General features: G+C 40.5%; 1 protein-coding gene across 4 annotated transcripts in view; it reads right to left on the bottom strand.

The window, feature by feature from the left end:
* LOC133147615 (TOX high mobility group box family member 2-like) overlaps positions 1-21823 on the bottom strand; it is a 79720-nt gene that overhangs the window by 9178 nt on the left and 48719 nt on the right. For all 4 annotated transcript variants that reach the window (XM_061271336.1, XM_061271337.1, XM_061271338.1 and 1 more), the window contains 2 exons: positions 17292-17555; positions 895-1125 (listed from right to left, as the gene is read on the bottom strand). In XM_061271336.1, coding sequence (XP_061127320.1) covers positions 895-1125; positions 17292-17555 — 495 coding nt within the window. The remainder of the gene's footprint in view (positions 1-894; positions 1126-17291; positions 17556-21823) is intronic.

Here is a 21823-nt window from a genome sequence, read left to right as displayed (position 1 = left end):
GTTATGTTCCCCACATTGTAGTGACTAAACAGACCATTTCCCATGTTATTATTTTATTTATCGTTCCAATTTTAGTGATTGACCTCTCATAGAACTGATCATGACTTTGGACATACTTGTCCAGAAAGCTTTTGTTGAAAATTCAAAATGTGACACTTTGGAGGTTCTGCTACTGATTTTTGGTTTATGTTGAGCATTTTAATGTACAGCCCCCTTCAAAAGAATGAGAACTGAAAGGTTAAATCTCTTTTGTTGTTGTTGTATGCTGAAGACATTTGGGTTTCAGAGCAAAAGATGAATAGGAGACAAACACTGAGAATTACAGCTTCTATTTCATAGTATTTACATCTAGATATGCTAAACAATTCAGTGGAAGGTCTTTGACCGGCCAAGTTAATCACCAGACCTTAATATAAGTCTGAAGAGCAGACTGAAGGTGAAAAGCAAACAAGAACCCAAGGAGGTTGGTTGCAGTAAAGGACTGGAAAATGCATTTCAAATAAAGAATGCAACATTCTGATGAAGTCAATGTTTCTCAAGTGTAATTGAAAATAAGGGTTATGCCTCCAAATATTAAATGTTATTGACTTGAAATTTATTTAACAATGTCTGTTCCAATACATTTGCTCACTTGAAAAGTGGGTGGGTGGCTTCAAACAAAAGGTGCTCTGCCCTGAGTTGTTTAACACATATAGTACATGTACATGTACAAATACCATGAAATAAAAGTTGGACTTTTGAACTTTTGTCTCATATTCATCTTCTGATATGAAACTGAAAAAACTCTCAAAATTGAATATTAAGAGTATTTTAAAAAATGATGTACTTGATGAATAAGTGTTCCAACTGCGTTATTAACATACACTCCCACAGATACTATATTGTCATTTGTACCTGCTTCTGTTCCTCTCCTAGGCTGTCCCACATGGAGGCCACAATCTTGGAGACGTCTCCAAAGGTGGCGTTGGGGTTCTGACCCTTAATGGCTGCCTGGGTATCTCGAAAGAAGAGCGCGTAGGCCGACACTGGTTTCTGCGGCTCGTTGGGATCCTTCTTCTTCTTCTTCTTTTGCGGTTTGGGTTTGGGCTTCATCATTTCTGCCGAGGACCGCTTGTCGTTGCTTATCTGCAACGGTACAAGGGGTAGGAAAACAGCTTGTAAATCATTTGATAAAAATAACTGTTTACACCAGAGGTAGGAAGATGAGATGAGTTGGACTCCAAAATGTGCATAGAAATCCATTGCATTGACTAGGCGAAGATGTAAGGATGATTGTTGTGTTCAAAATGTGATCTGCAACACAACTCTCAACAAACAGCAGAGATAGGGTAAAAAAAACAGATGCGTTCTGTGAAGTGCGGCCAGAGTATTTTCTAAGAGGGAACACATTGATTTACAAACTAACGGGACATCAGTGAGACTGCTTAGCCTCTGGCGTGTTGAAGAGAAAAACGGACCCAAAACAGAAATAACTTATAATCTACGAAACATAAGACTAGTCATATATTCTTTCTCGTACCTTCACTTTGGGAGAAAAGACAGTGGGTGGAAAAAAAGTGAAATCTCTACATTTAAAGGCTCTAATCACATGATCAGACAGTTTGTCTACAATAACACAGAACAATTTCGCTCCGCTTTCAGGAGGCGTAAACTGCTCACATCCGCATGATGTGCAACATCCAACACACATGAATGCACTTTCATTTTCCGTGAGGGGGTTTAGATGGGGAGTCAAATCCAGGTCACCTGATCCTGGTTGTGATTCTGTATGAAAATTGCCTTCTTGGATGTAGAGAGAACACATCAAACACGGGAGATGGAGAGGGAGGGGGGACAGAAAGAGAGCGAGCGAGGGGGAGTGCTTGTGAAGGGGGGGGTGCAAGGGTGTGGGCGGCGAGCAAGCACGAAGACATTGCGAGGCAGGATGGTTAGGGAGTAGTGATAGGTTGATGCTGCCATTTGTATCAGTGCGAGATCAGTTAACCTAAAAATAATCTTTTCATCCATTAACGTAACAGCAAATGTAATGGCACACTGCCCATTATGATAATCAAGCCAGTCTTCTGTGTGTTTTCTCTGTCATCCGAATCTCATTTGAGATCTCGCAGGAAGAACAAAGCAGAAAACTGGTAGGTGTCAAGCAGCAACTTGAGGAAATAAATTGAAATGATACTATATTTGCAAGACATTATTTTTACTTGCATTTGCAGTCCCACAACAGTTTGCATGGCATCATTCCAGACTTTCCGTTGACGTCGGATTTATTTTCTTCTTCTAAAATGCACCTTTTGCTTTGTTATAACTATGTTATAAATAGTTATAAATATAATATAATTATAATATAAACAATATTATATAATTGTTATAATAAATAATCCATCTGACCTTGGACAGCAGTGTTTTGTTCGCCGTGTATGATATTTGTTTTGTAACTGTTATCGGTGCTTTTGGATTCTACCGTGACCTCCATAAATCAAACGTACACTTGCAGCAGATTTACGCAGCCGCAGCAGCCGTGTTTGTCCTTTCACTGTCAAAGTAAAGGCAGGAAATGAATGCTTTTGAAAGTCTCATTGTTTCAGCAGAAAACTCATAGCCAAACAAAAAGCTGCACACAGCATGAAATTAGCTAACACAAATTCAAGGTCCAGAAGGACAATTGGTGGGAAAAGAAGACGAAAAAAAAGATTGAAATGAAATAGATAGATGTGCCAATTTAGTGCTTGTCTATTTCACACTCACTTCCAGGCAATGAGGCAGGAGACAGGCATTAGATATGACATCTGTTCCATCCAAGCCTTTGAAGTGAAAAGAGACTAAAATGAAGGTAGGCAAAATGGAACGGGCAAAATGGTGGTGGTGGGGCGGGGCGGGGATGAATACAGCTCCAATAGTTCTAGGAAAATTGGAGAGCATGACGACAACAGCATGCAACAACATGCAATTAACGAGACGATGGAACAATGGACGCATGCTTTCATTTCCTCTCTTGGTTCGTCTCTTTTATTGTACAACTGGTGATGAAATTATTGTACATTGAAAATGAAAGAACAAATAAAGCACTCACAAAACAACGCTTCTAAAGAAACCCACTGGACTCACTTCTGGGAAAAAAAAGATAAATATACAGTTGCCTGTCTGCCTTACTGATTGAATCTTCTGTTTGCTTGAATCACAAGCGTGTTCCTCTTCTTATTTACAGGTTAAAGCAATCTGTAACGCCACTGTAGCTTTGTAACAAGCAATAAGCCCTACTTGATAGCTTAAACGCGTGAGGCATAAATCTAAAGAAATAAAACCAGAACAGACAGGTAAAGATTGCTATGACTGTAAAACATTCATAAGAACTTATTAATATTTTTCATGACTGCTGAACATATAAAGGGTTTGCAAATATGTTACTATATGCGGTTGTTGACAGACATGCATTCCTGCTTGCACTTTTATCATTTTGTGTCATGCTGCATTATTTCACTCTGTCTAAAATTATTCATTTATGATGATTAGACCGTGTGTACATAATCTTGTAGTCTCAGAGTGCATTTAAACTGCATTCTAGAGATGATTCTTATTCCACTGTTGCGGCTAGTCATTCAGAGATAATCAACTATTTAAAACCAGAATAAACAGAATATATTTGTGAAGTAATACCATCCAACCTTATATAAAATACAACTTTCCCTATGACAACCAGTAGGAGTCACTGTTGTAGTGATGTCCTGTTGAGTGGAAAGTCATGGATTAGTGCGGGGAATGTAACTCCTCAATTCCGTGAGGGGGGAGAAGGCCAGATTGTTTAATTAATATTACAACTGTAATTGTGATGATGATCACGTCAGTGTTGATGGGGAAGAAGGAGCATGCGCACGGCAGTTTTAGAGCTCGTTGCCATTTCCATTTGAACCTTACTATACCTCGCAAGACAGTTCACATGCTTTCAATCTAAGTAAATGTCATTCAACATCAGAGCAGGCTATCATTTAAATTCATTATCTGTGAGATCTATAACAGCCTGACAGACATTGTCAGACATTTCCTTGCAGTAAACTAGAGGACAAATTGTAGGTTGACAGATTAGATTGACGCTCATAAATAAAAGTATGTTTTCGCTTATTGTAGGTTGGTGCTGTGTAAGAGACCACACCGTGCTCCGTAAGGACCAGTCAGTCTAAATATATATTGCACTCCACTTTCTAGTTTACCATCAAAAGAGTGAACCATGGTGTCAGCCCAGGTTGCTCATCCCATCAGCGTTTCTGTTGTCTGAGGGGAAGCGAGAGACGGAAAGGGGGAGGGGGTAGAAGCTCCGGAGGAGGGTGGGGGTCGCTGTAATTCTGAATGGAGAGCACTGCATCGGCAAGACAAGATTAGAATTGACAGCCTGATAACTGCGTCACTATGAAAACAGCAGCAAGAAGGAGATGAAATACGTAGAAAAAGGAGAGGCTCATGGAAGGACTAACTAAGACATGCAGGCTTAAAAGACGTGAAAATAAGGCAATCAAAGCAGGTAACAGTGTGGGAGCCTAGTTATGAGTGCGTTTGCTCAGTCACAGTCTTAATGTTCAATATGCATCATCATCATCATCATCATTGGATACACAGAGTAGCTGAGTGGAGATAGCTGCGATTTGTATTGTCTTGACAAAAACAAACCTCTCTTTACATGATGGGCTTTTGTAGCAAAGCACGTCGCAGACACTAAACAGCCACAGAGTTTACATTGTGCAAAAATAATGATGAAAACATAATAAGGATGAAAACGAAGATGGCCACAAGGAAACAAATCAGTTAAGAACTATATACCATGCCTTATAACGTTCAAAATGAGATCATACTTAGACCCCTGTCACTGAACTGCTTACATTACTTTCATGAAAACAAACATGACACATTCTTGAAATAAAGAGCATACATTCCAAACAAAATGATAGCCGCCTGAGTGAATTCCATGTTTGCTGTATAGCACAGTGCAAGGCGCAGTTACTGCCACTTTTTATTTGACGCTCTGAAATCTGAGCACAACACAGTGGCCACAAATATTCCCACAGCGGAAGGAAAAAAGACGTGTTCATGGCATGTCAGCGGCTCGCAGTGCTTAGCTGCAAAGACTACAGACTCATAACAACTGTCAGCCATGACAAGAAATGATGATTCATGTCATTGTGTTTAATTTACCGCTTGTATAATCATTGCGCTATCTAACGGGATTGCATTCTCACGCTCAGCAGTGACAACACGGGGGACAGACACAATGACAGCAAAAGATCACATTTAATTGTCTTTGTTTGCAAAGATTCCCTTGTGTCATTTGATTTCCAGATGTCAACAGCTGCCAGTCTCACTCGGAGAAGTGGGATCGCAGGCAAGGTGTGAAGAGCGAAAACACTGCTTGAAATGTTTATGAGGGCCATGGTACTAAGCTGTGGCACAGCTAGCTAGTAAGCGTCCCAAAAGGCAAGAATGTGTCTCGCCAGCAAAACAAGACGTGGTGGCTGCAGTAGCAAAACTGTTGTTTGGAAATAGAAGGAGCTAACTGTCGGTATATCATAAGCAGGATTGTAATACCAAATAACACCTACATCTCGGATGGCATAGAGGATAGCATAAACTGTTGACAAACTACAACTCCATGTTGTGATATTTATTGTGAGTATTATTAAGATCAGGTTCCCATTTTTAAGATATGGATAAAGGGACATCATGTAAATGAAAGTGTGGTACACTTGCAAGCATTTCCTCAACACTCCAAGCATGGAGCGCTGCAGTGCCCCGTCGGTGCAGCTGTTGTATGCACTCAAAGCCTTAGTGGGTTTATACGTAAATAGATATATGGCCATGGTTAAGGCAGAAGTAGCATCAGCAGCACTGAGAATAATGCAATTTCAAAATGCCATATATAATTTGTTGACCATTTTCACCACAAAATGTACCCAAAAGGAAAAAAATGGGTTTCGAGCTGCGCGGTGCAACAAAAATATCGGCTGCATAATGAGAAACAAATATTATGTTGGCAGCATGCATGTGTAAATATGATGAAGATTAAACAACTACAGTTTTCAGATTTAGGTTGGAAGAAAACCAAATTTACACATTTGATCAAATGGGTAAGAAACTACGTGGGTTGTAGTTAGCTTTGATTGCATGCATGTAGCGGTTTTGTAGATATTCATTTTGTTTTGATGAACATCTGCAAGCAATATGCAGCACTATCAAGATTGGCCTTATAGAACGTGGCTGACGTGTAAACAAAGCTGTTTGATGCTTAAACCTTTGGGCCGTAATTGGAATACAAAGTACTAGTTTTTAAAACCCCACAACATGTGATCTTCTACTTAAATGTCTGCCCACACGACTTTCAGATTGTACAAAATGTATAAATCACTCCACATAGGTGACTTTTGGTGGTTTGGGACATATCTTGAAAATATACCATGCGTTTTTCATCTGGAAGCTATTACAGGGCCATGTCAGAGCAGCCATCTGTAAGCAATGAGCAGGACTGCATGTCAAAGCCACCTCACAGATCTCTGAGCTAAAAGAAGCAGGCAATCATTCCGAGAGCAGCACTCATCAAATAAAAATACAGCCCGGCTCAAACAATCATCAACCGGAAGTGCACATTCATGGTTGTGGTTTTAAAAACAAATACATAAATAAAATCATTAGAGGACAACCTTTACGATACAATATTCCCTTAGACTGGCAGGTTGCGCCAGTGAGCCCGCGGCTGATATTACCTTTGCAGATGTTTTAATTTCAACTTCAAACCAGAACCAAAGCAGAAGTCGGTGTGCATGATTTAACAGAGGGCAGAAAAGCACTGACAGCTCTGAGGACCTCCTTCTCAGCATCGGACTGACTTAATCAGCCTAAATTGCAAAGTCGAGACCCTCGTATTTGGTAATGTCTTCAAAACAGTGGCAAGTGAGAGCTAATTAGATTAACGGTAGTTTAACGAGCTGTTGGAGAGGTCCATGCAGATTGGATTTTAATAAATAGCGGCAAACAGCATCTGCTGTGCACTTCCTGGCTCTGCTGGCATTCTAATTGGCCCCAGTGGGTTGCTGTAGCTCAGCACTGCAGTGTGCGATTTAGAAGGGGAAAAGGCAAAAAGATGATGTTCCATCCAGGTAGAAATTAGGATCTTTTTTTCCTCAGGTGAGGTTAGCACACATGTAAAAAAAAAAAAGACTTTGTCTAAGCGCTGAAGTTTGAGTATCGGAGAGATCAGATGCAATAACCTCATCCTGTTATTTGTTTTCAAGCTAAAATGTCCCCGTGATAAGGTCTTTGTAGAACCAAAAAGATACGACAGGGGGGGGGGGGGGGGGGAACTCAATTAATCAAACATGAATGAACGACCACAGCAGGGTTATTTCCATAGCAACAGCTCGAGGGAACGAGTTGAACCCTTTAATGCGAGCTGGTGATGTCTCTTTGTAAACATCTGCACAGCGGGGGGAAGAAAGCCAATGAGGGAGCCTGGCAACAGAGGCATCACAGGGCAGCAACCTCTTGGTCGCGATCGAAGTTTCCATTATCTAGTGCTGAAAGGACTGAAAAACGCTTTGCGTATTGTACATATGAAGTAGACTTTGAAATCATTCCATGCTTCAAGAGCTGATAAAACAATATGTAAATAATTAGTAAAGAAATTGATTTCCCCATCTTTATGAAAGTAGCATCAAAGCTGCACAAACACATTTTGATACGATTCCTCGACCGCAATGAGCAGTGACGTACAGACGTCATCTCTCTTTATGCTCCCGTATTTTGGAGCTGGTGATTAGAGAGGCTCTTCCAGCATCCAGCTGTGAGCAACAGTGAGCATAATGTAAAATGTAAAAATGTTCATATCATAAAGGGATTCTGAGAAACTGATCCGAGCACACTTTTTTTCTTCTCGGCTGGACTGTCAAAGCGCTCACAACTTTGCACATTTCGAATGCAGCCACTCACTTACATTCTCACTGCTAGATCATATCAGTAGGTTCTCATTCAAGTCGAAACCTTTTTTTTTCTGCTCACAGCACCAAACACTGTGAACTAACCGCAGCACTAGCACAAAATGAAAAATGGCTGGGTCCACCAATAGTTTTAAACCCTTGCCCGTACAACGTCAATGAGGCCATTATAGTAGCAAAACCATTTGCAAATGCGTAACCAGAGTCCCAAATACGTGACAAGAGCCACAAATACGTAACCAGATTCACAAATACATGCAAAACAATTTGCAAATGCAAATAATGGTGCCTCAAACATCAAATTGATTTTCAAGCCCCCCTGAAAATGAGGCCAAATAATTATTACATACTGTAACTTTAAATATTATCCTGTTCTCGTGTGCATTTCTCCTTTCTCCTTGACTATAATGTATACCTTCAATTGGCCTCCAAAGTCTTCAGACAGTGGCTTCCTGGTGGGAGTAGAATAAGATCAGGGGGCCGGTAAAGCTGAAATTAACTCACGCCCCATCATGTTCTGACTGACAAGCTGTGATCTATAAAATGGAGATCTAGTTTTACAACAAGCTCCAAAATCCTCTGTTGTGTCTTTTGGTATTGTGGAGATGTAAAAACATTCAGTATGTTGCCGTTTTCCCTGTCATTATTCTACCACTTGGAGGAAGAGGCTTGGTTGTTTTTTGTCTCTTTTTAAACGCAGAGCGCAATTGTTGTTTCTGTCTGTTGGCTGCCAGACCTTATTAGAGGCCTTTATTGGTTGCTATGCGGGTATAAGAGTAATTTTGGGGTGTTTTAGTTATCCAATAGTTCAGGCGATGTATGGTGAGGATTTTAAAGAAATACAACCTGCTGCACAAGGCTGAGACCTGGTTACGATCTAAAATTACAAACTGGAGTATCAGAACAGTATTTCAATCAGTCACAATGTGCCCTGCATTTAAAGACCAGTCAGCAAGTCGTCAGTGGCTACTGGTTGTAGGTAATGTGTACAAGGACAGCCATTAAAAACAATGTGCAATTTCATTCTCTTTCCACCCAGAAAGAATTAAACCTTGATTACGTTGGTGTAACCTGGCAGCAGCACCCCGAGCAGGATGCAGGAAGCCGTCGCTTTCTCCCGTCTTAAACCTCTGAGGTTCCTTGGGCAAGAGTAATGGCTCCTCTGCGCTGGGCTGCGCCCTGCTATTGTAGAATCACAGAGCGGTTAATTGAAACAAATGACTCTAATAATGGGACATTATCCCCACAGGCTGACTTTGCGGCGCGCCTAATTAGCGTAGCGTTGCTGACGAGAAGGACGAGTCATTGCACGGATCCCTCAAAGGAAGCAGCCAAGGCGGTGAGGGATTCTCCAACTTCCAGCGTAAACGGCGTGACGTACGCTTACAAAAGCAGTGAGGTACACTAACCTCTTTTCAAATGCTTACATAATTGCCCCATTTGTTTGATTATTAGCATTTTTCATCCTACGACTTGAACTCAGTTCAAAAGGAGAGTATGTTGCAAATACCTCAGTATATTGTGAATTTTACTTAAGAAATTGGCTGTCAATGAAGCTTTCTCCTTGTAAAATGTTGCATTAAAAAATGTGAAATTAAAAGTGAATACAAATGTTCAAATTAAGTGCTGAAAATGGACAAATGCAGGAAGAAAGATCACAAAGCAAACGTTGACTATTACTGAGAATCCCCTATTCACAGATGGCCTTAGTTCCTGTAACCTTTAAAGAATGGTGGGCATCTATTAATGTATTGTTACCACTTTCCAGTTTCCTTGTCCGTTAAATACACATTGGATTCAATTCAAATTTGCACTGACATGCATTCTTTCCATTTTTGCGGCTCTTTCTTCTAAATATAGCCCATTGCTATACAAAATTGAGGAGAAGCTCAACAATACTATTACAAATGGCAATGTTCTCTTATTTTAATTAACCGACTGAGTGATTAACCAACAAGTCCTAATCACTCTACATGCAGTATTGTTTCTTGCATGTCATCAAAGCCTCCTCGTGTGGACCGTAAAAAAAGTGCAATGCAAACATGGGGTGTTTCTCTCCAGATGCATTTTGATAACCACTCAAATAGTTTTTTTCCTCAAAATATTTACCCTTGTACGTGATACTCCCAGAGTATAATGCAGTGTTCAAATTACTGTGACCAAGCTGTTTTAAATATTCATCAGTCCTAACAGTTGCCTAAGGTTGTTTGCGTTAGTGCCATGAATATTCATGCACGCCAATAAATGTGCATTTGTTTTTAATGCTCAGACCGTTAATATTCCACTTCATTACTCCAAAGGCAGTGTAATAAAGCGGTGCAAAACAAAGGTTCAGTTTTTAAAGCAGCATTCTCTTTGCGAGCATATTTGTTTCAGTTAAATGAAAAGGGAGCGCCCCGCCAATTATCTTGCTGTCATTTCTCTTGACAACTGCAAGACACATTGTTTGCCCCTGTGCTTGAGTGCAACACACTGAAGGGCATCTGTCGCTTCTTTTTTTTAATGAAATAAAAAGACACAACAGAAAACATTTCTGCTGCTTCAAAAAGTGATTTATCTGCGAATGTCACCAAGATGTCATATCTGCCCCACTGAAAGGCAGCAGAGCATGCAGGTCATATGAGACATGTCTCAAACCTTCGGAAATAAAGACAGCTGTTTCAATAAATGCAAGTAAGCCAAGCAAGCAACGAACATTTGATGTCATGTGCAAAGTGCAATTTGCTGCCCAAAAAAAAGTCATACTTGTTTTGATGGTTGATTTTAAAGGCGTTCTTTCACCATTGTTATACGGGAGGTACCCAAACCAACTTAGTGTGCCCTTCTGCACACATCACATGGACTGATGTTTAGGCATTATACATTGTACTTTTGTGCATGATCAACTACACAGTAGATGTGTCACTCCTCCAAGAGGATTCAGTGATTTCTGCCCAGCGTTGATCCACCAATTCTGACCTTTATAATTGCTCCATTGGGCTCCAATATAACACTCTCTAAGCTGCAAATAAACATAGAAGTCGGCATTGATTTTATGTCACTTTTTTAAAATTGGTATTCCCTTCATTGTCGCCTCTGTCCTAAATGCCAAGTGATGCAAAATAAATTTCCTGTCAGATTACAGTAAATGAAGTCGAATGGAATCAAGCTCACATAACCTTGTAGCGATCAGTGACTCTGACAATGTCTGACAACACACACACACACACGCACCCACGCACACACAGTGCTAGGGTTTAATTACATTACAGTGCACTGGAAAATGCATGCTGTATTTCTGTACAAAGTGGGGAGGGAATTACAGAGTAATTCGCAACACAAAACCATATAACCATACCACACTTTGCCAATGATAATATATCAAAGAGCAATTGTGCAATAGTTGACATCTGGGATACTTCACAATATCAATGTAATAGAGGAAAGGTAATTGTAGAATACATACAATATTGAAAAACTGGTATGTACTACAACAATATATAGACCCCTTTAGAGTTTGTTTGTTTGTTTGTTTATTTAGGCTTACATACAAGTTTTATATTTACATTTCCTAACGTAGTACACAAGAAAACATCATGAACTATATTTTTAGAAGCCACAGCAAAAGTAAAGTCAGTACGTGCGCAACGTTACCTAACTGGCCAATGGAGCGCCACAGCATCAATATTTGATGGTAGTATCAATACTGTACTGTCAGCGATTGCAATGTCATATTTTACAGAGTGCAAAACAATTTTTATTAATGGACCCATCACGCATGAGCTTTCTACACCACTTCTGCTCATTAAGGACAAGGAGCTTATCCATGCTGAGTTTGAGGGTCAGTTCACCAGTCAATTAGTGGACACACAATGGACAAACATTCTCACTCACAATCACACGTATTTAGAATGGGTCAGCTAATGTGGGCGCAGTGAGAGGGAGTCTCGGTGTGCCTGGGTCGCATCAATTATCCTGGAAAAAACGGGTTGAAGTATTTGATAAAGCACAACTAATTAAATCTTCTCATTGTTTATTAATTACAGACCAGAACATTAACGGTTCAACAGAAGGTGAAGACGATTGGTGAACCGGTCCTCTCACTTATCTCCCTGGTACTTTGCATACTCCTCAGCAAGTCTAGTTGAGTAATGAAATCTGATTTCTTGAGCACTGCAACTTTTTCTGTTCATTCAAGATATGTTGGGGTGTTCCCTGTGCTCAACAAATAAAGGTTTTGTCTGCTGTTTTTCTCGAAATTGGCTGGTTTTGTCACCAATGTTTCTCTTTATGACAGATTTTGAAAAAGACACAACTGGGACTGGATGACAGGATATCTTTTCCTTTCATTTGGTGTCATATTAGAATTACATTTGATCAAAAGCTGTCATGAGCCTGCGCTATACAAGATGAAACAAACAACAACAAAAAAAACACACGCACACAGACACACAGACACACAGCCAGAACAACAGCACAGTAAAAAGGGGGCCGCAAAATATAATCCTGTGTGCCTCAAATGCCCCCCGGGTCACAGGTTTGAGACCTCTGATTTACAATCATCATACATGCATTTTTTGTGAATGTGGGTGGAAAACTGAAGAATAAGTCTAGAAGCACATCCAAGGTTTGAACCAAGAACATTCGACTTGTGCTGCCACCTTTAATTTAATAACAAATTGTAAGTCCTTTCTTCACCTGTACAGGATGATCTCAAACTAACACCACACATCGTATTAATAAAACCCTGATGACTGGTTAACAGCACATATCTTTTGTATGAATTCACCATCAATATGAGTGTGTTTTTTGGGGAGGGGGTGGGGCAGTCGCAGCTTTGGCCTAACCCTTAACTAGCCTCATTATAACAGTAATGAAAGAGGGGCCGGTTCAATATTTAAATGCCGTTATGCCCCTTACGGCACTATTTTGGGCCCCTCCACAACCCTTGCTGCCAAGTATTCCTGCTGCTTTATCTTATCAAAGAGGTTAGAGCTTACTGGCATCTCTTCCACACACACCAACATCAGCCTCAAGCAGACCTAGTAAGTGATCAAGGGGCTTGTTGAACACGAGACCCCTGAGTGCCACCTCTTCCCGGGCTGGCAGACATCCTGACAGCGAAGGATGAGACAGGGATTCTCCGGCAGTGCTGAGCATTCACACGCCAGCATGTTACATTTCGCAGTTTGCGCTCATCCAAGACTGATCTCTTTCTGCCTTGATTCAGTAGGTCAGTGTGGGGGGAGAGGAGGAGCTATGACAATGTAACCAAAGCTCGAAATAGCACTCTGTGTCTGGCATCGACATTAGTATAACTTTAAAAAAAAAAGAGGGTGGATTAGAGTTTGGCATAGTACTGTAAATACACTGACCAACCACACCATCATGACCAATGTTCCCTCATCGCTTACACAAGAAAATATATTCAGTGCATAAACTAAAATTCACCAAAAATATATTAATGTCTAATATTAGCCCTAATCTGATCTGTCATGAGGCCGATAATGTTTTTCTGGACCATTTTTTAATGTAACGAAGTGAGTGACAGGTGTCCAGCCATTGGTACCGTACGTTTTACACACGCTATGCAGCCAACCATATATGTTAGTGCTTGCCCAGCTCATATATGTCATGCAGGGTTTGCTCGCTAACAACAGTGTGGCGGAGTGAGAGACTGTTATCATGGCGAAACTAACGAGCAGCCAGTTCAAGGTTGCTTTCACTGCTTTGCCAATAACACAATAAGTCGCTGTCTGGATTCCGCAACAACTGACAAGAGCTGATTAAATGGACGTCTACATTACTTTATTTCTACACCTTACACTGTGTGTTAAATGTTTCCCTATCTGCATCCATTGCAACCTGGCAGTCCTGGAAGGAGGATCCAGGATCCTGATCCCAGCTCAAGGGTCCTGTTTTTTTTTTTTGTCCTTGCCCTCCTGAGGGTTAGGATCAGAGGATGTTGTTAATATTTGTCAACTGTGGGCATGTGAAACCCTTTCAGGTGTTTCTGTAAGTAAGATCTACTTGACTTGACTGCTTTGGGAGATGTTTTGGGTGAGCTAGCACAACTCTGCCTCACAATACAAAGACACAACCTGACTGTGATGGAAGAACACTGCTTTGCTAGGGCAAAGATTGACAATTTGCATTCCCAAGACTTGAAGGAGTACAATAATCAGCGGAGTGATGTGTAAAAGAGGCAATAGGGAGCTCATCAACTGATGGCAGAAATACTGGTGAGCCTACGCTTTTCATTAGTAAAATAATCCAAGGTGTTAGAGTGTTCCTCGCTCTAACTTCTTTGCAAGAACCACAGTGGAGATAGTTTGCCCTTTAGCACTTGCAAGTGGAGAAAGCCTTCATCACCTTGTCGGATACAGAGGTGCTTGAAAGCAGTCTGCCTTTCGCCTCTTGCAAGTGAATATTTATTGAGAGAAAACAGGGTGGGGGGTGAGAGTGAACAGGTTTCGGCGGTCTCCTCTGCAACTGGTTAATCAGTGCAGAGGGTCTTAGCACTTTGTTTTACAAGGTTGTGGAAACAGATACTAGTAGAGCATTTTAGATCACTAACTAAGCAAGACTCTTTCCACAACGACTGAACGTGGAAACCTTCCAGAGTCCAGGAAAGGTGAAAGGCTTTAATAAAGTTGATGATTCTAGTCTACATCCCAACATAATCACACGATCAAAATAATTTGTCAACCCTAAAACGAGGTTTTGAGCAGTTGTGCACATCTGATGTCGCTCACAGAAGTCCTCAGTGTGCTCAGGGAGCTTGTGTGTCTGCCCCGACACATGAAAAATTAGCGAAAACATTGGTCATGAGGACATGCACAAAGGATATCCAGTACAGGATATGCATCCTGACAAAGATATAGAGACATTTGAAGACTACAAAACATAGGACTGAAACGTTTACTTTTATGCTTATGCATGTGCACTAGCAATAACCTGCCTCTCTTCAACCCAAATTGAAAAAAGGCTTGAAGAATGTCCGTGCTATCGTCGACAGGTGTCTAAACATTTCCTGTTTATGGCAAAATTAAAGAGGTCTTGAAACCAGACAGAAAAAAGGAGTCCATTTAAGGTTCAATGAACATCCCGCTGAAATGACTTGAGCGTCAATCTGCGACATCTTGTGATTTAGTAGTTAATACGCGTGCTGCTTGTGGAGTCCCAATCATAAGGATAAGGAGGAGGCTGGCAGGATGAATTGGACTCTTGTGAGGAGCCATTTAAAATGAACATTTTGTGCCTAAGCAGCATGATGGTGGTCAATCCACTGCTCTCATTCCTGAAATGATTTAACTCTGCTTGCAGCAGGATCGATGTGCACTGAGGAAGAGAATCCCAAAGCAAGGAGAAGTTTACAGAGCCTTAGCCTAAGGCTACATGTTGTACAAAAACCAGCAACAACATCCCTTGAGAAGAAGCGAATCTGCTGCTCCAGCTGAGCTTGTACTTGTAGGAGGTTTATTTGTGCACTGAAGGACAGCTTTTATTGCAGAGAAGCTTATACTTAGGGTACAGCTTTTTATTTTATTTTTCAATGATAGTGAACAAGCCTGCAAATTATTAGTGTTTTCGTTGTTAACGCAGCCCCGAGTGATGCTCCTTCATACTTGACACATCAAGACCGAGAGCCTATTTCAATCCAGCCTCATTTTCTATAAGCATACAGCAGACAGAAATTCAATCGTACTTATTATATGCTTATCAGTATGAAATTGAGGCTAATTGACTTTGTGAGGGAAACATCAAATGAAACATCCCTAATGGAAACGAAATGAAAACAACGTCATCTTCAATTTCTTTAAATATTTCTCAATATACAGCCTACTTTCCTATTCCACAGCCTGAGAAATAAGCTCCTCTTGTCCCAGGAGATAATAAATGAATTGAAATCCCCCCACCACCACTCCCAGCTCCCATCCCCTCCTCTTTCTTTCTTATCGGTCATCTATTTTTCCAGAGTAAGCTATTACTTGTGGCGGTTGCTAGGCAACAAGAAATATTATTAGTGGCTATTATTAGTGAGGCTCTGCAAGAGTAGTACTAAAATGTAAAAGTGGGAAACATGAATGTGTTACATAAATCTTCGGCCCTTTCAACATGCGTGTAAGTTCGTGTTTGCGCAAAGATTTACTGCGATGGCGGTCCATTTATGAGAAAAGGGGGTGCGAAATAAGAAAATGGAACATTACCCCGAAGGGCTATTTCAAGGTAAATAATTGTAAAGGTGAAACAAAAGCTGCTGAAAAAAAGACTCTCCCTCCCTGAGTCCTTTCACAATGTCATTGTACAAAAAAAAGACAAAATAAAGATTGCTTTATTACAAATTCTTCAATTTGGGTTACATTTGGGTTAATTGACCTTAATCCATTTATGGAGAGTGCTAATCTACTCATCCACATGACTATCGGTTTCTCAATCCAGTAGCCACTATATTGACTATTTTGCAGTCAAAAGCATATTTTTATGGATTGAGAATCTTCAGCACAGTAGCTTGTGAAATGTGACCTAATCCCGACCAACAGAGGCCTTTAGCCACCACCCACAGTGAAAACAGAGCAAGCAATTTATGCCGTTTGAGAAAGAAAACCACATAAGACCTGATTAACAGAGGATAAATGCCACGGATGCTCACATTATAGCGTCAATATTCATGATGGGGGTAGAGTGGAAAAAAAGTAATATTTGTCAGATGAAAGTATATGATGTTGAATAATTAACCACACGGGGCATCTATAATTCATCGGGTTCGATTCTATGATTAAAGCGTTTGACTGTTCAGCAGGGGTGTTTACATGTTGGGTGTGAAGCATGTTTGACACAAGAAAAGTCCCTTTGCTTTCACAGAGGAGGATGAGGGTCCCTTTTAGAAAAGAAAAAGTCGCTGACAAGGGACATTCCGTCTTCTTGTCGAGCTTTCTGTTCAAAAACCTCCTCTTTTTCCCCGCTCTTTCGCTTTGACTAATGAAAATGTAAAACGCTGAGTTTCGTGCTCTCTTTCTTGGCTCGCTTTGAGGTCATGAAATCTTTGAGTTGCACAGCCGAGGAGATATTAAAGGAGCTGTGTGCTGCAGAAATGTGCGTGGCTGCAGCTCTGTGCGCTCTTTTTATAAATGTTTCATACTCAAGGCACGAGCCTCTGCTTTGACTTCACTGTCTTGGCTTCCGTGCCCTCTAACTGCGCTAATTATCACACAAATGGATGAACGCTTTACCATTATGAAAAAATGATCACAGTTGAGCAGAGGGAGGCATATCGCATTGCAGCGTTAGATGACAAACCGGGAGGGGGGGGGGGGGATGGCTGAAGAACAAGGGTGTACTTACTGAGTGCATAGGCCCCGAGAGGATGTGGGTGTCCTGACCCAGCATGTTGGACATCATAAGGGCGGGCAGCTCGGGGTAGGAGTAGGTGTTGAGCAGGCCATTGTGAGGCAAGGAGTGAAAGGGGTACCCTGACTCATGCTCCATGAGGTGCAGCAGAGAAGGGTCAGCGTGATTGGGGGGCGTGATTGGGGGGATCTCGTAGTCCTCATCGCCTGCTCCTCCTCCTCCACCACCATTGCTGCCTCTGCCCTGACTGGAATAGCTCTGCAAACGCATACAAGACAAATTAACAGCGATCTTGACTTATTTGTGCATACTTGTCAACTCGTTTGCTATTGCTAGTAAATGTTGGCAACATATTTGAAAAACATGACAAACACAGGTTACAAAAAGGATGTGCATCGACACCCAAAGGCGATTTGGAGTCTTTAATCCACCGACATGGATGCATTAGCATATATTTAGGTATGTGGGTGTAAACTGGAGAACACATAGGAAATTTACAAAAAAATAATTCAAATATGAAAACTTTGCACCTGCAAAACACAGCCACATACTCGAGTTAAAGTAATGTAGCCCGTTATTCAGAGAGTCTTGCTACAGACTATAATGTTGGAGTCAAATGCTTAATTACTGCAATTTAACTCGCCTTAAGTAATTCATGAGGTTTTGGCACAAATTGCTGCAATTCCACACAGCAAGGAACTATTCAGCAATAATTTGATTCATTACCAATTCAATACTTAGGACTACACACACTCCACAGCTGTTCTACAGAATATTTTTCTTCACAAATCTCAACGGCAAAAATAAAACGTCAGCTTGTGAGCAATAGAAAAGAAATATCGTTGAGTGTAACATTGTGGTTATTTCATAATCTCATAAATGCAATCAAACATGTTTTTCATGATAACAAAAGTCCAGTGTGCGTAAATGAGCTGTAAAAAATGCATTGGGGTTGAAGCATGAGCAGAGTCTGTAGTTGTCTTTCGTAGAGCTTGTCTTGACATAATGCTGCATAAAAAATGATGCTTTTCTGCTCTCAAAAGCATACTGAGGGTATTCACTGGGGAATGAAAAGCAATTTTGTCAGCGGCAATCTGATGCCAACTCCCCTTTATAATGACTGAAGAAAATTAATCATCACAAATAATATTCCAGTGTCAGCCATTCAAGAGCTTTTTAATAGAATTTTTATTATTCATGTCTCGTGGTACACATCAACGAGTCCGTTCTGCAACATTTCGGGAATCAATTCAATATCGTCTTCATGTTGCCTGTCATCTCGCCCGCCAGTGCAGCAATTCATCTTACAAACAAACATTTAAAGCAAACAGAAAATGTGGAAGAACAGCTATGATATCTCCCAAACACAACTGGTGCCTCAAGTTAGGCTGCGGCTCTCCTAATGCATGCTATTATTGAGAGAGAGAGAGAGAGAGAGAGAGAGAGAGAGAGAGAGAGAGAGAGAGAGAGAGAGAGAGAGAGAGAGAGAGAGAGAGAGAGAGAGAGAGAGAGAGAGAGAGAGAGAGAGAGAGAGAGAGAGAGAGAGTAATAACACTAAAACATTTTACTAAGTGCTGAATGTGCTTTTTCTTGATGATTGCTTAAAATGATCACTAACAGTTGTTTTTCCCCTTACAGTAAAAGGTTTTTGCAATGGCTGGTGTCATTTTGAATTATGGTTGCTAGGCACTCTGTATACAAATAGAAACAAATCTAACGATTTGCACACTTATCCAACGGTACAAGTATGGCCAACTCCGCAATGTGAGGACATGAAAACTATGGTTACAGGTTCCGTATTCTTTTTTGTTTGGAATCTTCCCTTGTGAAAAGTGGAAAATTGTATCAATGGACAAAAATAGCCTGCCCAGAAAAAAAGCCCCTTGTGCGCCAATGGTTTCGGATTTGTTGTAATACTGAGGAATACCTCATTAATTTGAAAGTGTGTACGTGCGTGCATGTGTGTGTGTGGTTAAAACTGAGCCATTTCACATGATGTGTGTAAATAAAAGTATTGCGTTTAACAAAAACATAAAAGCAGACAAGGCAACATAAAATTGCTAGTCAGCAATCAAAGGGGTAACCCTAACCCCAAAATGTTTTCGTTTATTTATTAAATAATGTAATATACGAGTGTACTTGCTTTATTTTCGACACCTTCTCGGTGTGATAAAACATGAGTTGACGTTTGCAATTTCTCTGGTTCAAATGCTGTCAGAGGCTATTCAATAGGATTTTATTCATCTTTATGGCTTCCCATGATGCCCTTGGAGATTAGCCATGAGACAAGACAAGGACATTTCACGTTTAATATTTTCAAATATGAGATAAATAATTCATAAATATACTGTCTTTCAGTACATGAAGGAGAGCGGATCAAAGAGGGGTCAGAATAAAACACCAAATGTTGATTCAGCCCTCTCCTAACCTTCACACGCCCCCTGGAGAGGAAAATTCTGAGGAAACTGTGTTATTTTTTTAGACAAAGGTATTAATTTGATTCTCCATACCGCCAATAGAACCTACAATCAGTGCTGACTATTTTTGTTTTTAAGTAATGGTGTTTGATGACCGTGAAAAATGTAACTGGGGACAAAGATGCAGTTGGATCTTTGTGCTTGCACTTTGGCAATTTTTGTATGCCAGCAGTTTTAAAAAACTAAAGAATAGAAAAAGGATAACTGAAAATAAATTGAGCCTTGTGTACCTTCATGTTTTGCATGTCAGTTATTGGGAATACATTTACCTCACAGCATAAATGAGAGCACCACAACAGCCAGCCAGCTATCCATTTTCTCTACCAACCGCTTTTGCTCATTCATATATCAGTTTATCATTCATATATAAGTTTATCGGCCTAATTAAATGTGATCCAAATCAGTGCAAAACATTTGGAACTTAAAAAAAAAGACTGTGCGTAAAGTGTGTGAAACACTCTTTCATTTGAAAGATAAAGAATAGTCTTAATTTTTGAAAGAGCTGTTGAATGTAAGTCATTTATGTGTGATATTTTGGAAATGGGCTGCGTGATTCACATTATGAACTTGCTAATCATCAATAATCCTTAATGTTTTACAATTAATACTGTTAACTAAAACTGCTCATATTGTGAGGTTATCAAAAATAATGAACTCATTTGTCTTCAGTAGCAAGAAATGTATCAGCTTTGAGGAGAAAACAGTTTTGGAAAAAAAATACTTGAAGGCAGCTCATGGTTGTGCTGAAGGAGTCATTTATGGCTTTTGATGATTGTCAGCTCACCTAGTCATGATATGTTCATTAAAGAGAGGAAAACAAAATGCTGCTGAAAACCCTCGAGAGCCTGGCATGGTTGATGGCTTGGGTAAATCGCCCAGAGACTGGAAATGTGAAGTTTAGAATTTCTTCTGTGATTGTAGAATGTAATAAGACACACAGGAAACATGAATAAAATAGCTGAGAAGAAAAAATAGGCCTCATAAAACTTAAATAACTTTGAATGAGTATACAATGTCCTATGGAAAGTCATTCAGCCATATGCTGCTCAGTGACTAAAGTGACAGTACAGCATGGTTTTTGCGACAAACAACAGCTGGCTATGCATACATAAAGATCCTCATGTCCAGTTTGTGCGTGCCAGACAGACACATGGCAACAGCAAATCTTTAAAAACATCTTATGGGGAATTTCACCATTCACCTTCAAAAGCCACCCTGTGCTGTACACAAAGGCAAAGAATCAAGCTCATCATCAGCTACACGGATGAGGAGTGTCCAAAACGCCTGCCTAACCTGTCTTTGAAAATACAAGGGAGTTCATTTGTTTCAATGGTAGCAGACAGTGTGATAGAAAAGAATGAAATAGCACCCGCTTGACTGACAGTGAGACAGAACTGGGATAAGTGAAGTGTGCGAGTCAGGGCGGGTGTTACGGGAGTACGGCGGGGTCAAAGTTTGTGTCTGTCGCTAAAGGACAGGTGGGCTACGGAAAGCCTCAGCCAATGGCGAGGCAGTGAGCTAACCTCTTGCCCGCTTCACGTGTCCACTGGTAATTCTCTCAAATGTCATATCAAAATGGATCTCATTTAAGAAAGACCCGACTCCCAATTGCAGATGTGGGTGGACCTGAGGTGGACTTAAACACGGTGGTGGAGGGTGTATTGTATTTTGAAAAGGTCTACAAAAAGCAGTTTTTCACACATTCTTATCAGTTTTTACACCATTGTAATTCAAAGAGGTAAAGTTGAATGTTTAAACAAAACATCTCTCATCTTTGCACTGGAACGGAAAGGTCTCCACCACATTTTTTTTTATTCTTTTCATTTGAAAATATATATTAAAAAAAGATGATGTATATCAGAGGTCCCCCCAGACCAAAAGGCACATAGGAAGCCTTGGTAATCACATATGGCACAATAGCGTAAGTATAATCGCCTTTATTTTTATTTTCATGATGTCAGTCTTTTAGCCCCTTGCTTTATGACTCGCAAACGGAGCAGAGACAGGAGAAGGGGTGGGGCGGAGGGAAGGGGAAAAAGCAAGGGAGGG

Source organism: Syngnathus typhle, linkage group LG2 (assembly GCF_033458585.1).
Source record: "Syngnathus typhle isolate RoL2023-S1 ecotype Sweden linkage group LG2, RoL_Styp_1.0, whole genome shotgun sequence".
NCBI lineage: Eukaryota > Metazoa > Chordata > Actinopteri > Syngnathiformes > Syngnathidae > Syngnathus > Syngnathus typhle.
The sequence above is the reverse complement of the archived record's forward strand: the minus strand, read 5'-3'. Positions and strand labels throughout refer to the sequence as shown.